Raw genomic sequence first — 16,288 nt, 5'->3', positions numbered from 1 at the left:
GACCAGTAGTAAATGATTTTAGTAAGGTATTAAACTTGTTTCTCACTTATTTTCTAATGTAAGAATTGAAAATAAAGTGATTTCTTAACGTTATTGACTATAATCATGGGAGAGGTCTCCACTTTGTACCACAATTTCTTTAAAGCAGGCTATCATATTTTCCCATAGGAATTACAGTAAAATTGGGCATTGTGGTCATGACCAAGAGTCAGCATCAAATAAATTAGACTTATACTTTAAAAGGAAGCATTAAATAACTTGTAAAAATGTAACCAATGTAAACATATGTTCAAAATATGATAGCTAACAAGCCTCTAAATTTAAAACGATAGTCATGAACCTCTAAAATAATTTAACACTTGAGACGTGTGTCACATTCACACACGTATGCTATATATATATACACACATACATATAAAGTCTTGTTATGCAGGATTTCTGTAGTCATTCTTTTCAAGAATGTTGAAGCTGATATCCTATTTTTGACTGAGACCTATAGCAGCAGAAACAAAGCTGTGCAGAATTTCATTATTATTTCTGAAGTAGCCACCATGGAAATTTATTTCAAAAGTCACAATGGACTTTAATCAAGTTTCGAAGCAGTTCTTCCTTTTGTTTTATTTCCTTTGCTCTGTCTTGCAATATCAAGGCCAACCTTGAAGATGCAAAGAAGTATTACAAGAAAAGTTACCAATCATGGGGCCATAAGAGCCCAGGCAGTGTGACCACTTTGCCTTGGTCATTTTGGAGGTGGGGTTGCAGAGGGCATGCCCGAGATTTTTGTGTGTATGTGCTTCAACTGCAGAAGTTTTAAGATATTAGCTAATGAAATGAACTCATTCCTCCTGCCACCAGGTGCTTGCAGTCACTGTCCAGATGACGCCCTGGTACAGTGATTGAGAAGTGCATTGAAAATTACAGTGTGTGTAATCTTTAAAATGACAAACATCATTAGTCACTTGTGGTAATGTATTTGTGTTTTCTCCAGGCCAGTGGAGAGAGAGTGAATTTAACAATTGCTAGACCAGGGAAACCCCAGCCTGGTAACGCCATTAGAGAAGCAGGAAATCATAGCAGCAGCAGCCAGCACCACACACCACCACCGTATTACAGCAGACCAAGCTCACATAAGGTGAGGATTTTTTTTTTATGCCACCATCAAAGGATCATTGTTACAAGCTGGTAAGATTTAAATGAAGGTTTTTTTGTGTGTCAGTCATACCTCAATAAGGCAGTTTTTTAAAAAAAAGATTCAAATGAGGGTTGTTATTCTGTTGAAAAATATAGGTGTTTGGAAGGTGAAATGTATATGTTTTGCTACCTTGGAAAGTGACTGCTTTGTTCCTTAGATCTAGAGGTAGTTTCTTGGAGGGGAAGTTTTCTTTGCCAGGCGATTAACAAGAAGCATGAAATCTTCTATCGTTTAATCCTACTGGAAAGTGGAATTTATCTTGGGTTGCTTATTTAAATGTAAGAGTTAGTTATTGAAAAAACATAATGAAGACAAGATTGACAAATCTATGCTTAATAATTGAGCCTGTTGCCTACAGAACCTGAATTAGATACGTGAAGATTAAACATATGAATCATGAATTGCGATAGGTACATATATAGCATATTTACATATTTGATAGGTACATATATGGCATATTTCTTTTTATGTTAAAGGTTAGAGGAATATTACCCTAAATCATTTAAAATTCCCATATGTTAAGCTTTGTTACTGTTTCTTCAGAATCAGTATTTCACTGGTTTTATAATGTATTCTACCTGAGCTGAGAATTTTGATGCTACTTCACTTTCAGTCCAAAAATCTGAAAGGATGATACTTTAGCATTCTTGATATTATTTACTTCATTTCATCCTTCATTTGAACTCTTAACTTCCAGTGGACCAGGAGTTTTAAAACAATGATGTTATGCTTACCCAATTATGCAAAAATAAAAGCTAAATGTGACCTACCAGAGTAATTCTCCTTAAGTAAAATTAAATTGCTTTACTAAGCAAAAACTTATTTATTGTCACCTGAAAGTAACATTTGAGTGAATAATTAGCTTTGAAGTCTGTCTCTGGTACCCTAAGAAAGCACAGCTTAAAGACGCAGTATTTTTGGCCTATTGGGTTTATATGGTTTTCTGAGCTTAAGTTCTCTACAGACTTGTCACTGGTCTTTGGTTTAGTTAATACTTAAAAGAAATTATAATCACAGACTTCATTGTCATTTCTGAGCAAAACCAAAATGTATGAAGGAAACCTATAATTTGCCTTTAAATAATGACTGTGGAAAAAGGGTAATTGTTTTAAACAGGACATTTTGAATAGGCGTTGTTTCATATAACTAGTCCTTGCTTTGCAAGTTCTGTATACATATAAAACTATAATACAAGGTACAAGTTGGTAATTGAATCTTTTATGTTATTGAATTTTATAATTTGAGATATGGGTATATATAACAACATTATAGTTTTAAGAGAGTTTGAAAAACTGTGATTAATAATTCCAGTATTCCTGTAGCAAACGCTCCTTAATTCAATTTGTTGTGGGCACATGTATTTTTCTGTCATAACTATGCTAATTTTCGTTCTCTTTAATTTTATATGACAATGTTCTAAATAGTGATGCTGAATTTATTCTATTCCAGGCACTCTGCAAACCTGGCTGGTTAGAAAAACCACTTGAAATGGAATGTGTTCATTTAGCTATTTACTACTAACATGCTCCACTTGTTATGTCAAATCCTGATACAGCAAAGTAAAGGTCTCCTAGGGAAAACACATACAAATTCACCAAAACAATCTTTTCAGACAATTATAATCATTCTGAAAAAATTAAAGTCTATATTAGTCTTCTACAAAGCTTCCCAGTAGCTGTTCTGATAAACATTCATGTTTGTTTTAGGAAGTTCCTTGAAGCATACTGAGTATAATCTTTGAAGTTTGGTTTGGTTCCTGGGTAAAAATTGCATACATTTCAGACACCTAGAGTAATAAAACACCCACACTTAACTGCTTAAATATGTAAGGGCTGAACCTGCTTAAATAAATATACTCAAGGTTGAGTTTACCTGAGTTGTCTTCAGAATAAAGTTGTGTTTGTCTAATTTTGAAGGCTGCTGACAAAAATTTCATACCTTTAGATAGGAGACTGCCTTAAAACATTTACAAATTTTCTTCTTGGTCATAACATTTTCTGGGAATACTATGCTGCTATTACACATAGCTCTTTTGGTAAAATTTCAAGAGTATAGATTTCACATCTGGAGAAGGATAGATAGACCTAGAATTCCAGGCTCTGATTTAGAGATTTGATAAATGCCATTATTAACAGTTAAATACATGTCAATTCTCTAAACTAATGTGATTTAAGGAAATGTTATAATTCTGTAAATGTAATTTGTATTTTTTATATTATTAACAATGTTAATTATCTACAACATTCTCTTAACAGTTAATAAGTGTTAAAACCTTCTGAGACATTATCTTACACTGTACACTTAATGGGATAGTTCTTGTGTAGGTGCATATATACAATATGTACATGTAGTCTATCACACTATATAAACATACAAAATACTATTTGTATTAATATATATTGTACATACTTTTAACATACATAAATTTTGAATCCCAGGACAGTTGCCTATATTAACATGATTCGGGACAAGTTACATGACCTCCCTAAGTTTGTTTCATCATCTGTAAAATGGGGTCAATAATAATATATAATTTCAGGACTTTTGTGAAGGTGAAATGAAATAATGCATGTAAAGGCATTAGCTTTTCACAGGCTAAGCCCAAATGTTAATTATTATGTTAATATTGCATATGTACATCTTATTTTTTTACTGAGTTCTAATTCAAAAGAAAAGTGATGTTTTAAATTCTTTTTCTTCCAGGAGCATCTCAATAATAAGTAGTAGTAACAAATGTCAGTAAAAATAGGAGATATTAATTTGTTGGGAATTTATTTCCCTGTCATTAACTTTTTCAAAAATTCAGTCATTTTATATCCTTTTAGCTTTTCATGAAGATTTTGAAGGTAGATTTGCACCTTCTTCATGATTGAGCACTCATAGTCGTAGTCAGTGAGAATCAGGAGATAGGTCGATGGCCTTTTTCTGGCAGTTGCCAAAATCTACACCTTTGTACTACTCTTGTCAACTTTTCTTTCAAAGAAATGGGGGAAAGATGGAAGTAAAATTAATTGATTTGTCTTCAGAATCTTAAAACTCAAAAGCATCATTTACTTTTGTGCAGTTGACCAAACATGAAGCTCAAACAAATTATACAAATGATGTACTTATTTTACTTTGACTGCTGTATTTCAGCAGTCCTGAGTTTTTTCAGCTACATAAACAGTCATATGAGAATAACATAGTCCAAAATTTGACATTGATCCACAGTAGACTTATTAAGAACTGTATATTACTTTCATGTGCAATTAAGGAATAAAAAATAATTACTTTATAAATGGCATGTAAGTTATTACCTTAGTTTGAAGTAATGACTTTACTTCAACTATATTTTATTCATTATCCAGTGATTTTTTTCTTGTATGTTTTAGGATCTTACTCAGTGTGTTACATGCCAAGAAAAACACATTACTGTAAAGAAGGAACCACATGAATCCCTTGGCATGACCGTTGCTGGGGGCAGGGGAAGTAAGAGTGGTGAGCTGCCCATCTTTGTGACCAGTGTGCCACCCCATGGCTGCCTTGCACGAGATGGCAGAATAAAGAGAGGTAAGATGGGATCTTGAAAAATTTTACCACATCTTATTTCTGAATTAAATGCACATTTAAAAAAATAAAGAGTATCTACAAAGTATCTATTAAACATGACTTTCTTAAGTTCTTTAAACTGTCCCTTGCACATGGAAGCATAAAGTCATTCTATGAGGTAGAAAAATGCCTTATATAAAGGAAAGTTGCTGAACGTTGATGACAGTTCCAGAATTTGCTAACAGTTACTCAGACTCTTAGATTATTTTATCTTGGGAAAAGATCCTCTAGCATTACAACAGACTTAGATACTCCGAAGGGCCATCTCACTGAAAAATGTTTCTTTTAATAAAGTGTCTGTGTAGAAGGGGACTCAGAGAGGAGGTGGAGCAGAAGACAAAATTAATGTTAGGGATAAATGCATTTGCCATTTCATATTCCCTATCAATGCTATATAATTTGTATAGATGGGGGTTGCAGCTAGCCACTATTGCCATGGTAAAAATAGCAGTCTCCATTGACTTAGTTTGTATATAAGGTAAGAAAAGTGACTCTGAAAACTTATTTTTCCAGGAATGAAGTTGAACCCCTACCTCACCCCATAAACACAAATTAAATCATAATGGATTCAAGATCTAAATATAGGAGCTGAAATTCTTAGAAGAAAACACAAGTTTAAATCCTCATGACCTTGGATTAGGCAGTAGTTTCTTAGATATGACACTAAAAGCAAAAGCAACAAAAGAAAATATAGACAGACTGGACTTTAAAACTGCAAACTTTTGTGCTGCAAAGAATACAACTAAGCAAATGAAGAAATAACCCACAGAATGGGAAAAACATTTGCAAATTATATATATGACAAATGACTTGTGTCTAGAATATATATTCTTACAACTCTAATTTAAAAGACAGAAAACACAACATAACAATGAGGAAAGAATCTGAATAGACATTTCTCCAAAGAAGATAAATAAATGGCCAGTTTTCCCATGAAAAGATGCTCAGGCCAGGTGCAGTGGCTCACGCCTGTAATCCTACCACTTTGGGAGGCCAAGGCAGGTGGATCGCTTGAGCCCAGGAGTTTGAGACCTGTCTGGGCAATATGGCACAACCTTGTCTCTACAAAAAATACAAAAATTAGCCAGCTATGGTGGTGTGAATCTGTAGTAATCCCAGTTAGTTAGGAGCTGAGGTGGGAGGATCACCTGAGCTCCAGAGGTCAAGGCTACAGTGAGCTGAGATCATGCCACTGTACTCCAGCCTAGCATCAGAGTGAGACCCTGTCTCAAACACAAATCAAAACCACAGTGAGATACTACTTCATAACCAGTAGGATGACAATAATAAAAAAGACAGCCAATAACAAACACTGGCAAGGATGTGGAGCAATGGAAACCCTCATTAATTGCTGGTGGGAATATAAAGTGGTACAACTGTTTTTGGAAAACAGTTTGGTAGTTCCTCAAAGAGTTAAATTGATTCCTCATATAGTTACCATATGACCAGCAATTCCACTTCTAGAGAAATGAAAACAGTTGTTCATACGAAAACTTGTATACCAGTGTTCATAGCAGCATTATTCACAATAGCCAGAAAGTGGAAACCACTCAAATGTCCATCAGCTGATGAATGGATCAATGGAATGTGGTCTACCCATACAGCAAAATATGATTTGGCCATGAAAAGGACTGAAGTACTGGCACAAATTACATGGATGAACCCTGAAAATATTATGCAAGTAAAAGAAGCTAGATATAAAAGACCATGTATGATTCCATTTACATGAAATGTTCAGAAGAGGCAAATCTGTAGAGACAGAAAGTAGATTAGTAGTTGCTTAGGGTCGGGGAAGGGGAATGATGGGTATAGAAGGAGTGATTAAAATGTTCTCAAAATTACTGTAGTGATGATTGCACAACTGTGAATATACTAAAACCATAAAATTATATTCTTTAAATGGGTGAATTGAATAGTATGTGAATTATTTCTCAAGCTGCTATTAAGTAAAGGTTATTTGTCCAGTTGTAGTATTGGGGTAATTTTATTTCCTTTTTGTTCTTTTATTGTGTTTTCTAAATTTTCTACAATGAGGATGATTTGCTTTAATAATCTGAAAAACTGATGATAAATTGGGAGAGATAAATTTCTGTAGACTTTGTAGCACAAATGTCTGCTTCCTACAAAACTAATCCTTTCCTAACCTTTGATATAATCTTCATTGCCGTTTTTTATTATACTACTTAGCAGAACAACAGTTCTTTTCTTCCTCAAACAGGGAAGACATTCAAACCACAAGTTTCATTTCTTTGTGTGGGCCCAGGGATAGCTTCTCTGTACATATTCTGATGTTTGCCCTGAATGAACTATACAGGGCTGTCGCTATGTATAGAACTGTGTAAATATAAAACAGAATACATTAAACATTTATTTCTGAGGGCAAAGGATCAAGTGATTTTTGATTGGACGGAATTGTAGAAATCTCTGAAACTCTAAGAAGAGAAATGAACTTGCCCAGGGCCTGTACACAGCTAAACTCAGACTGATGATTCGAACTCCCAGTCATGTCAAGGTGCCTCAGCCCACACTTTTTTCCATGTATTATGACATTATTTTAAAATTATGGAATGTTTTCTGTGTATTGGGTTTCTTCTCAATATTATAAAAATTACAAAGAAATAATAAATGCCATTTATTATTGTACCTTATCTCATCAGAGTTGTGGGAACTAACTTTTGTTGCTTAGTTTATAAACAACAAGATTTGCAGGTGAAAACTCAATGGCTCAGCTCATTTTTCTTGTTTCTTCATCTGAACAGGTGATGTGTTGCTGAATATCAACGGCATTGATTTGACCAATTTAAGTCACAGTGAGGCAGTTGCAATGCTAAAAGCCAGTGCCGCGTCCCCTGCTGTTGCCCTTAAAGCACTTGAGGTCCAGATTGTTGAGGAGGCGACTCAGAACGCGGAGGAGCAGCCGAGTACTTTCAGCGAAAATGAGTATGATGCCAGTTGGTCCCCATCATGGGTCATGTGGCTTGGGCTTCCCAGGTACTGAGCGCTTTCTCGTTGCTTTATGGAAATCATAATCATACTTGCAGCCCTTATCAGTGTGTAGCATGATAAATTTACTCATTGGGATAAAAAAAAAAGCTTTAATTCAATAAAATAGCAACATCAAATCAAATTACAAAAGAAAAGGATAATTTTTCTTAGGATATTACATTTTAAAAGGTACACAAAGAAAGCAGTTGTGTCCATTCCTGTTAAGGCTCCTCAGTGGGCTAGCCATGAGATTGGATAACCCAGCCTCTTGCTTTGAAAAGTTGTCGTTTACCAGCACTCATTCTGCTATGTGCTGAGACTTCATGCATTTCTCATCAGAAAAACCAGGCCAATCTTGGGGCTTCCCCCCATCCCAGAAGCCTTTCTTAACACCGTTTTAAGTTTTTTTTTTTAACTCTCCCTTAAAAAGGCAGCATTTAAAACTCAATTTTTATTGGATACAAGAGTCTACTAAGCCAAACCATTAGTGTTCAAGAATGGCTGTTTCACTTTTAGTTTTTATAAATGTGACCAGCCAAGATATGCTGTGGTTGGTCAGTATCGGGGTCACAGAAGCACGTGGAACCTCCAGTGGCATCCCAGGGTACATTCCTTTCCGAGGTTGTTGTTGTTTGACATTTGAGGTAGGAAGAATGTGTTCCTATCATTATTTGTTGTCTAATACATTTAGATTCTTACCGTACCTAAGAATCCTAAAACTATGAAGTATTTTGACTCTTGACCAAGTATGAAAATTATTGATTCTTTAAAATAAAACAATAAGAATTTGCTATTTTCTGAGCCACCTGACTCATGGGATACATTTATAACAACAACTAGCATTTATATAGTGCTTCAAGGCCCTTTGTGCATAGTGGGTGAGAAGTGGTCTACTCATGCAGTGGCCAGGCAGCACGTTACAGACCTCAGAGCTCGTCTGCACCTCTAATGATGGGGCAGGCAGAGAGCAGCAGCGTCCTGGAGGAACTTGGTCCCTAGTGCTTCCGTTAATTTTCCTTATCTGTTATACCAATCTAGTTTGGGGGTTGGCACATTGACCTCTTTGTTCAGAGCATTTTCTGGTGTGCCAGGCACAATAGCAAAGATTTTAGATGAGAAATACACAGTATAGTAAAATCTATTTTTGAGCCCACCTGTGTTGAAAGAATACCTGTCGATAAAAGGCTACTATTCAATGTGTGTATGGAGGTCTCTGTTGAATGCAAAGCTATATTCAACAGCCATGTGTCCTCCTCAGTGGGTGCAGGTGGCCCCTATATGCAGGTTTCACACCGCATAGTGTAGCAGCTCTGCTCTGCTTTTCTTGAAAAGGGAGATTCTTCCACTGCGATTTGCTGGGGTATACAAGAAAGCTGTTTGTTTCAGAAGATGCAGCATTAGGAAAATAACCAACACTGTCCCTTTAAATCCAGGGCAGTGCATGGGACCTTGTTCCATCCCAGAAGCCTTTCTTATCAGTGAGCTAGGAAACTAGATAAGATGAGAAGGTCTGGCATGGTAAACATTGCTTTATAGAATTGGCTTTATTAAGAAATAATAAAACAGGATTTTAAAAATTATTTATTATATTTATATTATATATATTTATTATTTTATTATGGATTTAAAACAGGAAACCTTGCCTTCCATGCATTTAGATCCAGTTCCACCTAAAGATGAAAGATAATTATTTATTATGAAGAGATTTTTTTTTCCTTATCATTTAGGTGTGGTTTTTTTGTTCGTTTTAAGATTTTACTCACTGCTTGTTCCCAAATCCATAGAGCTATGGAAACATAAGTACTTTTTTTTTCTCCCTCTCTGGACACATCCTGCAATCTGGCAGTAGCATTCTAACTGTAGTTTCTCAGTGTCTATGATACGTTTATATATGCATGTGTGTGTATAGATGTGTATATATTTTCTTTTTTTTTTAAAAGATGGGGTCTTGCTCTGTCACCCAAGTTGGCATGATCATAGCTCACTGCAGCCTCAAGCTCCTGGGCTCAAGCCATCCTCCTGTCTCAGCCTCCCAGTAACTGGGACTACAGACACATGATGCTGTACCCAGCTTGTCTGTGATAGAAAAAGAAAAAGATTTTTTGTTAGTGTTTTCCAGATTGATTTCTCTATTTTGGCAATTAGAGTCTCTCTTAAAATGAAAACATCCTAAGTAAAGGAGAAAATAACAAATAACTCCTCATGTAGACTAAAAGCCTATAGGACCTTTAGAAAAGAGAGATAATTATCTGCCTTCTTTTCGGAAGCTGCACTCCTAATCTTTTTCTTTCATTTGCATGCTGGGCTTGGCAGTACTAGACCTCTTTCATCCCACTTTGTAATTCCTCTTGTAGATAAAAGTGATTAGTAGAATTGAGGACTTTGTTGACAATGCAGTGAGCCGATATAGGTACATAACCTTTTGTACAGGTTACTGAGGTATAATTTGTAACCAGGTTCTCTACTTGTGTGTGTGTGTGTGTGTGTGTGTGTGTGTTTTCACTTGGGAAGACTGGAAAAAGTTGGAGAAATTTGAGTCTACCTAGGACTGTGTCTGTGCTAGAAAATGGATTGTCAAAATAATCTATTTATTAATAGCCCTTTTTCTTTTTTCCAAGAGTGGTAAATATAACGTGGTATGGAGTTATAACAAAAATAAGCGGCTATAATGTTAATTTTTTCTTTATTTTTCTGTTTGTTTATAGCACACTTCATAGCTGCCACGATATAGTTTTACGAAGAAGTTACTTGGGAAGTTGGGGCTTTAGTATCGTTGGTGGATATGAAGAGAACCACACCAATCAGCCTTTTTTCATTAAAACTATTGTCTTGGGAACTCCTGCTTATTATGATGGAAGATTAAAGTGAGTCTTGTTCTAATTAATGATGTGATTCATGTTGATGACATTGGACATGATCTAGACCAGGGGTCAGGGGTCAGCACTAAATCCAGCCCATTATCTTTTTGAAAATAAAGTTTCATTGCAGTGCAGCTACACTCACTGGTTTATGTACTCTCTGGCTCCCACACTACACCAGCAGAGTTGATGTCATCGTGACAGAGACTGTATGGGTCTTGAAGCCTAAAATATTTACCATCTGACCCCTTACAGGAAAAGGTTTGCCAATCCCGATCTAGACTGAAGTGTTACCTTTACTGTCTTGTCACTTATAGCCATGTTTCATGAATCTGATGAGAGAAACTGAACCTGAGTTATTTCATCGGACATATTTCATTCATCACGTTGTGATGTGACATTGAGTGCTGAGTAGGTTTCCCACACAGCCTACTCAGGTCCAGTCCTCTCATTAGATGACTCTGCTTTATTTTTCTCCACAGCACTCATCTCTACCTGAGATTGTATTTATGCAAGCTCCATAAGGGAGGGATCTTGTTGCATTTATTGTTATATCCCTAGCAGTCATAACAATACCTTGCATAAAGTAAGATCTCCATAAATATTTGATGAATGAATGTACAATAGCTTACAGGATGCCTGGCGCAGTGCTAAGTGCTGTGCATGCATTATGTAATCTTTTTAACAGTCCTATGAGGTAAGTTTCTTTATTATTCCTGTTTTAAAACAAGATAACTGAGGCTTGGAAAGGTTAAGAAACTTGCCCACATGAAATAGCTGAAAGTGGTTAGCTGGCATTCAAACCCAGGACTATCTGGCTCTAGATCCCTGGACTTTAACCCCTCTGCCAGCCTCTACCACTGAGCAAAAGTCCTCACTCAGTGTACAGCATCTTATCAAAGCTTGGGCACTGGGAGAAGAAAAGAGAAGGTATCATGGCAAGACATCATCACCAGCAGAGAGGAGGTGGTTGATTGTAAATTCTTAATACCTGGTTTATGAAGGAAGAACCAGTTCTTAAAAAGTAAATGTTGACATTCTGTATAGAATGCTATGCAGATGGACAATGTACACTGTTTGCAAGGAGTAAGTGACATCTAAATAATGTATGGAAAGGTGATTGGGAGTGGTATGCTCCAGGTCAGTCTATATTGATAAAGATGAAAAAAAATCATTTTAGGAGGAAAGAGTAGGGAAAAATGAATTAATCACTCTCTTAGCTAAGTTACTCAACCAGTCGGGGCCTCTGTTAATTATAATTTGTATTCCTCCTACATCCAAAAAGAAATTGAAGTAGTTAACAATAAAATAGCATATTTATGGTATAAATAGAAGACCAAAAACCATAAGGATAATTATGGTAATTATAAGGCTGGAAAGGTCCTCTAATTCATCATCCATCCATAATAATTCTGCTTAGAGTACAGTGAGTGTCAACAGCTGAAAGAAGAGGAAGTATGGGTCTTCTTTCCAATTTAATTCAGCCCTCAGATGTATGAGCTCTAAGAATGAATAGAAAAATAGCAGTCAAAATAATAACCCCCTTCAAATGCATGACTTGGTATTTTTTTAAAGAGAGAGCATATTTACTCTATATTTTGCTTAAATTAGTGTGAAAATTACTCTGCTTGTCCTTGACATTCACCTACTGGTTATGGAGTCATCGGCACAGGGGTTTCCTTGATTGGCAAGGGAAAGCCAGCATAGGCTTAACAGCTGTCCCAGACAAAGTAGATTATACACCCTAACCATTGACAGTTCAGTGGTAGGTGAAACTGCATTTTTCATGCTACATAAATCTCAATTGGGATATTTTTAATACCATGAAAATAGTAACATTCTGTATCTGTCTCTCTTTGTCCAGGTGTGGCGACATGATCGTGGCCGTAAATGGGCTGTCGACCGTGGGCATGAGCCACTCTGCACTAGTTCCCATGTTGAAGGAGCAGAGGAACAAAGTCACTCTGACCGTTATTTGTTGGCCTGGCAGCCTTGTATAGATTTTGGAAATTGGTTTCAAATCTTGCATCTTCCTTTTTTAGATTTTTGAAAGAAAACCCTTTGGTTTCATTGTGTTTGTGGTTTAGGAGCTGCTGACACTGCTGGTATACACAGGGCCAAAACCCACTAAGATTGTCCGTTTATGTTTATTTAAATGGTTTCCTAAGTTAGTTACATTTCTTTTAGCTTGGAAACAGTCTTCCCCTAACCTTTGTGAGTTTATATTTTCAGAATTCAGACTGTTACCTATGGTAATGAGCAAAGCTCACCCAAACTGTGCCCCAGAGTAAAGACCTTCTGGTGGGTCTTTGTTTTCAGTAACTGAATCATAGAATGAGTTCTATATCCCTCAGGCCTGATGTCAGCAAAGCCAGTAACAACAGCGTGTACTGCCACTGTCATAACCAATACCATGGATGAATATACTTTAAATTTTGGTGATAACTGTTGCCCTTTTTTTTTTTTTTTTTTTTTTTTTGAGACAGAGTCTCGCTCTGTCACCCAGGCTGGAGTGCAGTGGCGCAATCTCAGCTCACTGCAAGCTCCGCCTCCTGGGTTCACGCCATTCTCCCACCTCAGCCTCCCGAGTAGCTGGGACTACAGGCATGCGCCACCATGCCCAGCTAATTTTTTGTACTTTTAGTAGAGACGGGGTTTCACCGTGTTAGCCAGGATGGTCTCAATCTCCTGACCTTGTGATCCGCCCACCTCAGCCTCCCAAAGTGCTGGGATTACAGGCGTGAGCCACCACACCCGGCCATTCCCATTTTTTATTGGTGCCAACATTTCAAAACTGTTTATAAACTGTTTATAAACTGATTTTCTGGTTTATTTCTACTGTAATCTCTCAATATTCATAGAAGATGAAGAAATAAGTCTGACAACACTAAAGAAATTTCTTAAATAATATACTATTATTAGAATAGTAGAGAATAAAAGATAATGTTATCTAGTTACAAAGGCATTTGGATGATAATTATAACTTAATGTTAGAGATGGTAAAGCTGCACTTACTTGAACAGCCCAAAAGCATTAAAAATCTATTTCCAAAGGAATGTTTTGCTATGTAGGGAAATTTTGAAGTAGTTTTTGCTAAAAAATTATTTCTAGAGTTGTGTTATTCTTAGCAGTAATCTTGGCTAGAAATGTTTTTGTGATTTATGCGATTAAACGAAATGATAAAGATAAAACAATATTATTAAATACATATATATCACAGCTAAGTAGGAGAAAGGGAGACCTTTTTATTTTATTCAGGTAGGAGTATTTCTTGTGTATTTTAGAAACAATTATTTTTCCCATTATTTCTTATGAGTTGTTTCAAGTAGGAGACAGAAAAGTTCTGTTTTATTGGAAATGTAGGTTTTAGATGTATCTTTCAGTCAGCTCTCGGTCACTAGACTATTTCATATTTTTTGAAATGGTTTTGAAAATTATGACTAGCCCATTTTTTGTCCTTTATTCAATATACTTATCCTCTGAACACAAATAAGTGAATAAGAGAAAAATATCTTTACTTTATTAATATTATACATACTTGAAAAAAGTTTCATTTAGAAACCTAGTTCAGAATCTGAGCTAATTTACAAGTGACCTCTGTGATAAATGGTATTGATAATCAGAGAATGTATTTCAGAATCTACAGTACAATAGATTATGAAGCATGACCACTTTATTTTGAAACTTAGCAATTGCATTGCTGGGGTTTATTGTATCTGTAGCGTGTCACTGATTATTTCAGTTAGTTTTATAATGATTTTTTAAAAACATATCTATTTGGAATAAATAAGATACAGCAACAGTCATTGCTACTGACTTGTTCAACCCCTTAGTTACACTGTATGATCAACATATAACAAGATACAGTGGAATGGCCCATACAGTATATTACTGTTGTGTGATGATTGGCTTTGGAAGCAATTTGATTTTGAAATGCTTTGATATTCTAATTGACATGGAACAAGTTTTTTCCCTGCTCCCCAAATAGAATTTTGTAACCAACTTTGCTATTTTTTTAAAGTTTGTAAGAATGTGTCATTTCTTGGGGAGTAGCCATCCATCAACAAATATCCTGACTGCTACTTTGTTATATACAAAATACTTACATTGAACCTGGTGGCATAATGAGTATTTTGAAAGAAGAAATTTTTTCACTCTCATTTTTATAGAAATCTTGGAGTCAGCTTAAGCTGTAGCTTTTATGACAAAAGACAGTCATTTTTGGTCAGAGTGATATTTGGTGATGGAAACTTGTTCATAATTTATTGTTACTATAGAACTATTTGGATTTTCTCATTTTTAGTTCTGATAGTTAAATATTTCGGTTTGTTCTGTGCCTTCAGTTTAAATTATTTCAGGATTTTTCAGATGTTTAAATAATGGTGTGAATCATTCAGGATGGAAATAAAAGTCATCCTTTCTGTAATAGTGACGTTGTCTCTTTTCTTGAACGGCAGCTGTTAACTTAGTCTGTGATCTGTATTTGTGTTTCTGGCTCCACTGTCCTTATAAAATACCGAGCATGAAACCTCAGGATCACAAACCCACCTTATTCTCACCCCACAGTTTCTTTTTCTTTTTCCTTTTTTTTTTTTTTTTTTTCGAGATGGAGTCTCGGTCTGTCACCCAGGCTGGAGTACAGTAGCCACGATCTTGGCTCACTGCAACCTCTGCCTCCCTGGTTCAAGAAATTCTCCTACCTCAGCCTCCTGAGTAGCTGGAACTACAGGTGCCCACCACCAGGCCTGGCTAATTTTTGTATTTTCAGTAGAGACAGGGTTTTGCCATGTGGGCCAGGCTGGTCTTGAACTGCTGGCCTCGGGTGATCCGCCTGCCTCAGCCTCCCAAGGCACTGGGATTACAGAGGTGAGCTAGCAGGCCTGGCCTCTTTTTCTTTTCTAATATGGTTACTAGGAAAAAAAAATTTTTTAACTGAGAGAAACAAAGTTGTCTCCTAGTTTTCTAGTAAGTTAAGTTCAAACCAAGGCCTCTGTGGTCAGACTCCTAATTGGATTTTCCAGATGGCTCCATGGTTCCGTTTACCCTCCCTTGCTCCAGCAGCCTCCTCAGAGCACACACTTATGGTCTTTCCTCCAACTGTGAAGCTTTTTCTTCTCTGCTGGTTCACGTTGCTCCCATATCTGGAGTGAGGGCTTAAGTGATGCTCCATCTGTCTCACTCTAAACTCCACTCCCCACTTTCCTTCCTAGTGGTGAATCTCCGTAGGCCTTTGTGTATGCATTTCTTCTGGCCTCGATCTCTTGCTACCTAATTAGAGTTTTAAGTACCATCTTTAACCTTGCAACTTTGAGCACCACTGACACTTAAGTCTACAGCTCCCACAGTGCACAGCCTGAGACAGACACCTAGATCTCAGCACCTCCAAAACTGAAATCTGTGCTTTCCCAAGCATTTGCCTGCTTCCTATCTCTTCATCTTTCAATCCAAACTCTTAAGCCTTCAGAGTAACTTTTCTAAACCCCAACTCTAATCATATCCTTGCCCTGTTTAAAAATCTTCATTTGGCTGGGCACAGTGGCTCACACCTGTAATCCCAGCACTTTGGAAGGCCAAAGCAGGCAGATCACGAGGTCAGGAGATCAAGACCATCCTGGCTAACACACTCTACTAAAAATACAAAAAAATTAGCCGGGTGTGGTGGTGG

General features: G+C 36.5%; 1 protein-coding gene across 4 annotated transcripts in view; it reads left to right on the top strand.

Annotated features, from left to right (window-relative positions):
* LNX2 (ligand of numb-protein X 2) overlaps positions 1-15,049 on the top strand; it is a 75,220-nt gene extending 60,171 nt beyond the window's left edge. For all 4 annotated transcript variants that reach the window (XM_054446344.2, XM_054446342.2, XM_054446343.2 and 1 more), the window contains exons 6-10: positions 989-1,132; positions 4,564-4,741; positions 7,540-7,771; positions 10,471-10,629; positions 12,488-15,049. In XM_054446344.2, the coding sequence (XP_054302319.1) occupies positions 989-1,132; positions 4,564-4,741; positions 7,540-7,771; positions 10,471-10,629; positions 12,488-12,623 (849 nt within the window). In that variant the 3' untranslated portion in view covers positions 12,624-15,049. The remainder of the gene's footprint in view (positions 1-988; positions 1,133-4,563; positions 4,742-7,539; positions 7,772-10,470; positions 10,630-12,487) is intronic.
* The last annotated feature ends 1,239 nt before the right edge of the window (positions 15,050-16,288 follow it).

Source organism: Pongo pygmaeus, chromosome 14 (assembly GCF_028885625.2).
Source record: "Pongo pygmaeus isolate AG05252 chromosome 14, NHGRI_mPonPyg2-v2.0_pri, whole genome shotgun sequence".
NCBI classification, from domain to species: Eukaryota; Metazoa; Chordata; class Mammalia; order Primates; family Hominidae; genus Pongo; species Pongo pygmaeus.
Note: the sequence above shows the minus strand (reverse complement) of the source record. Positions and strands in the feature narration are given on the sequence as shown.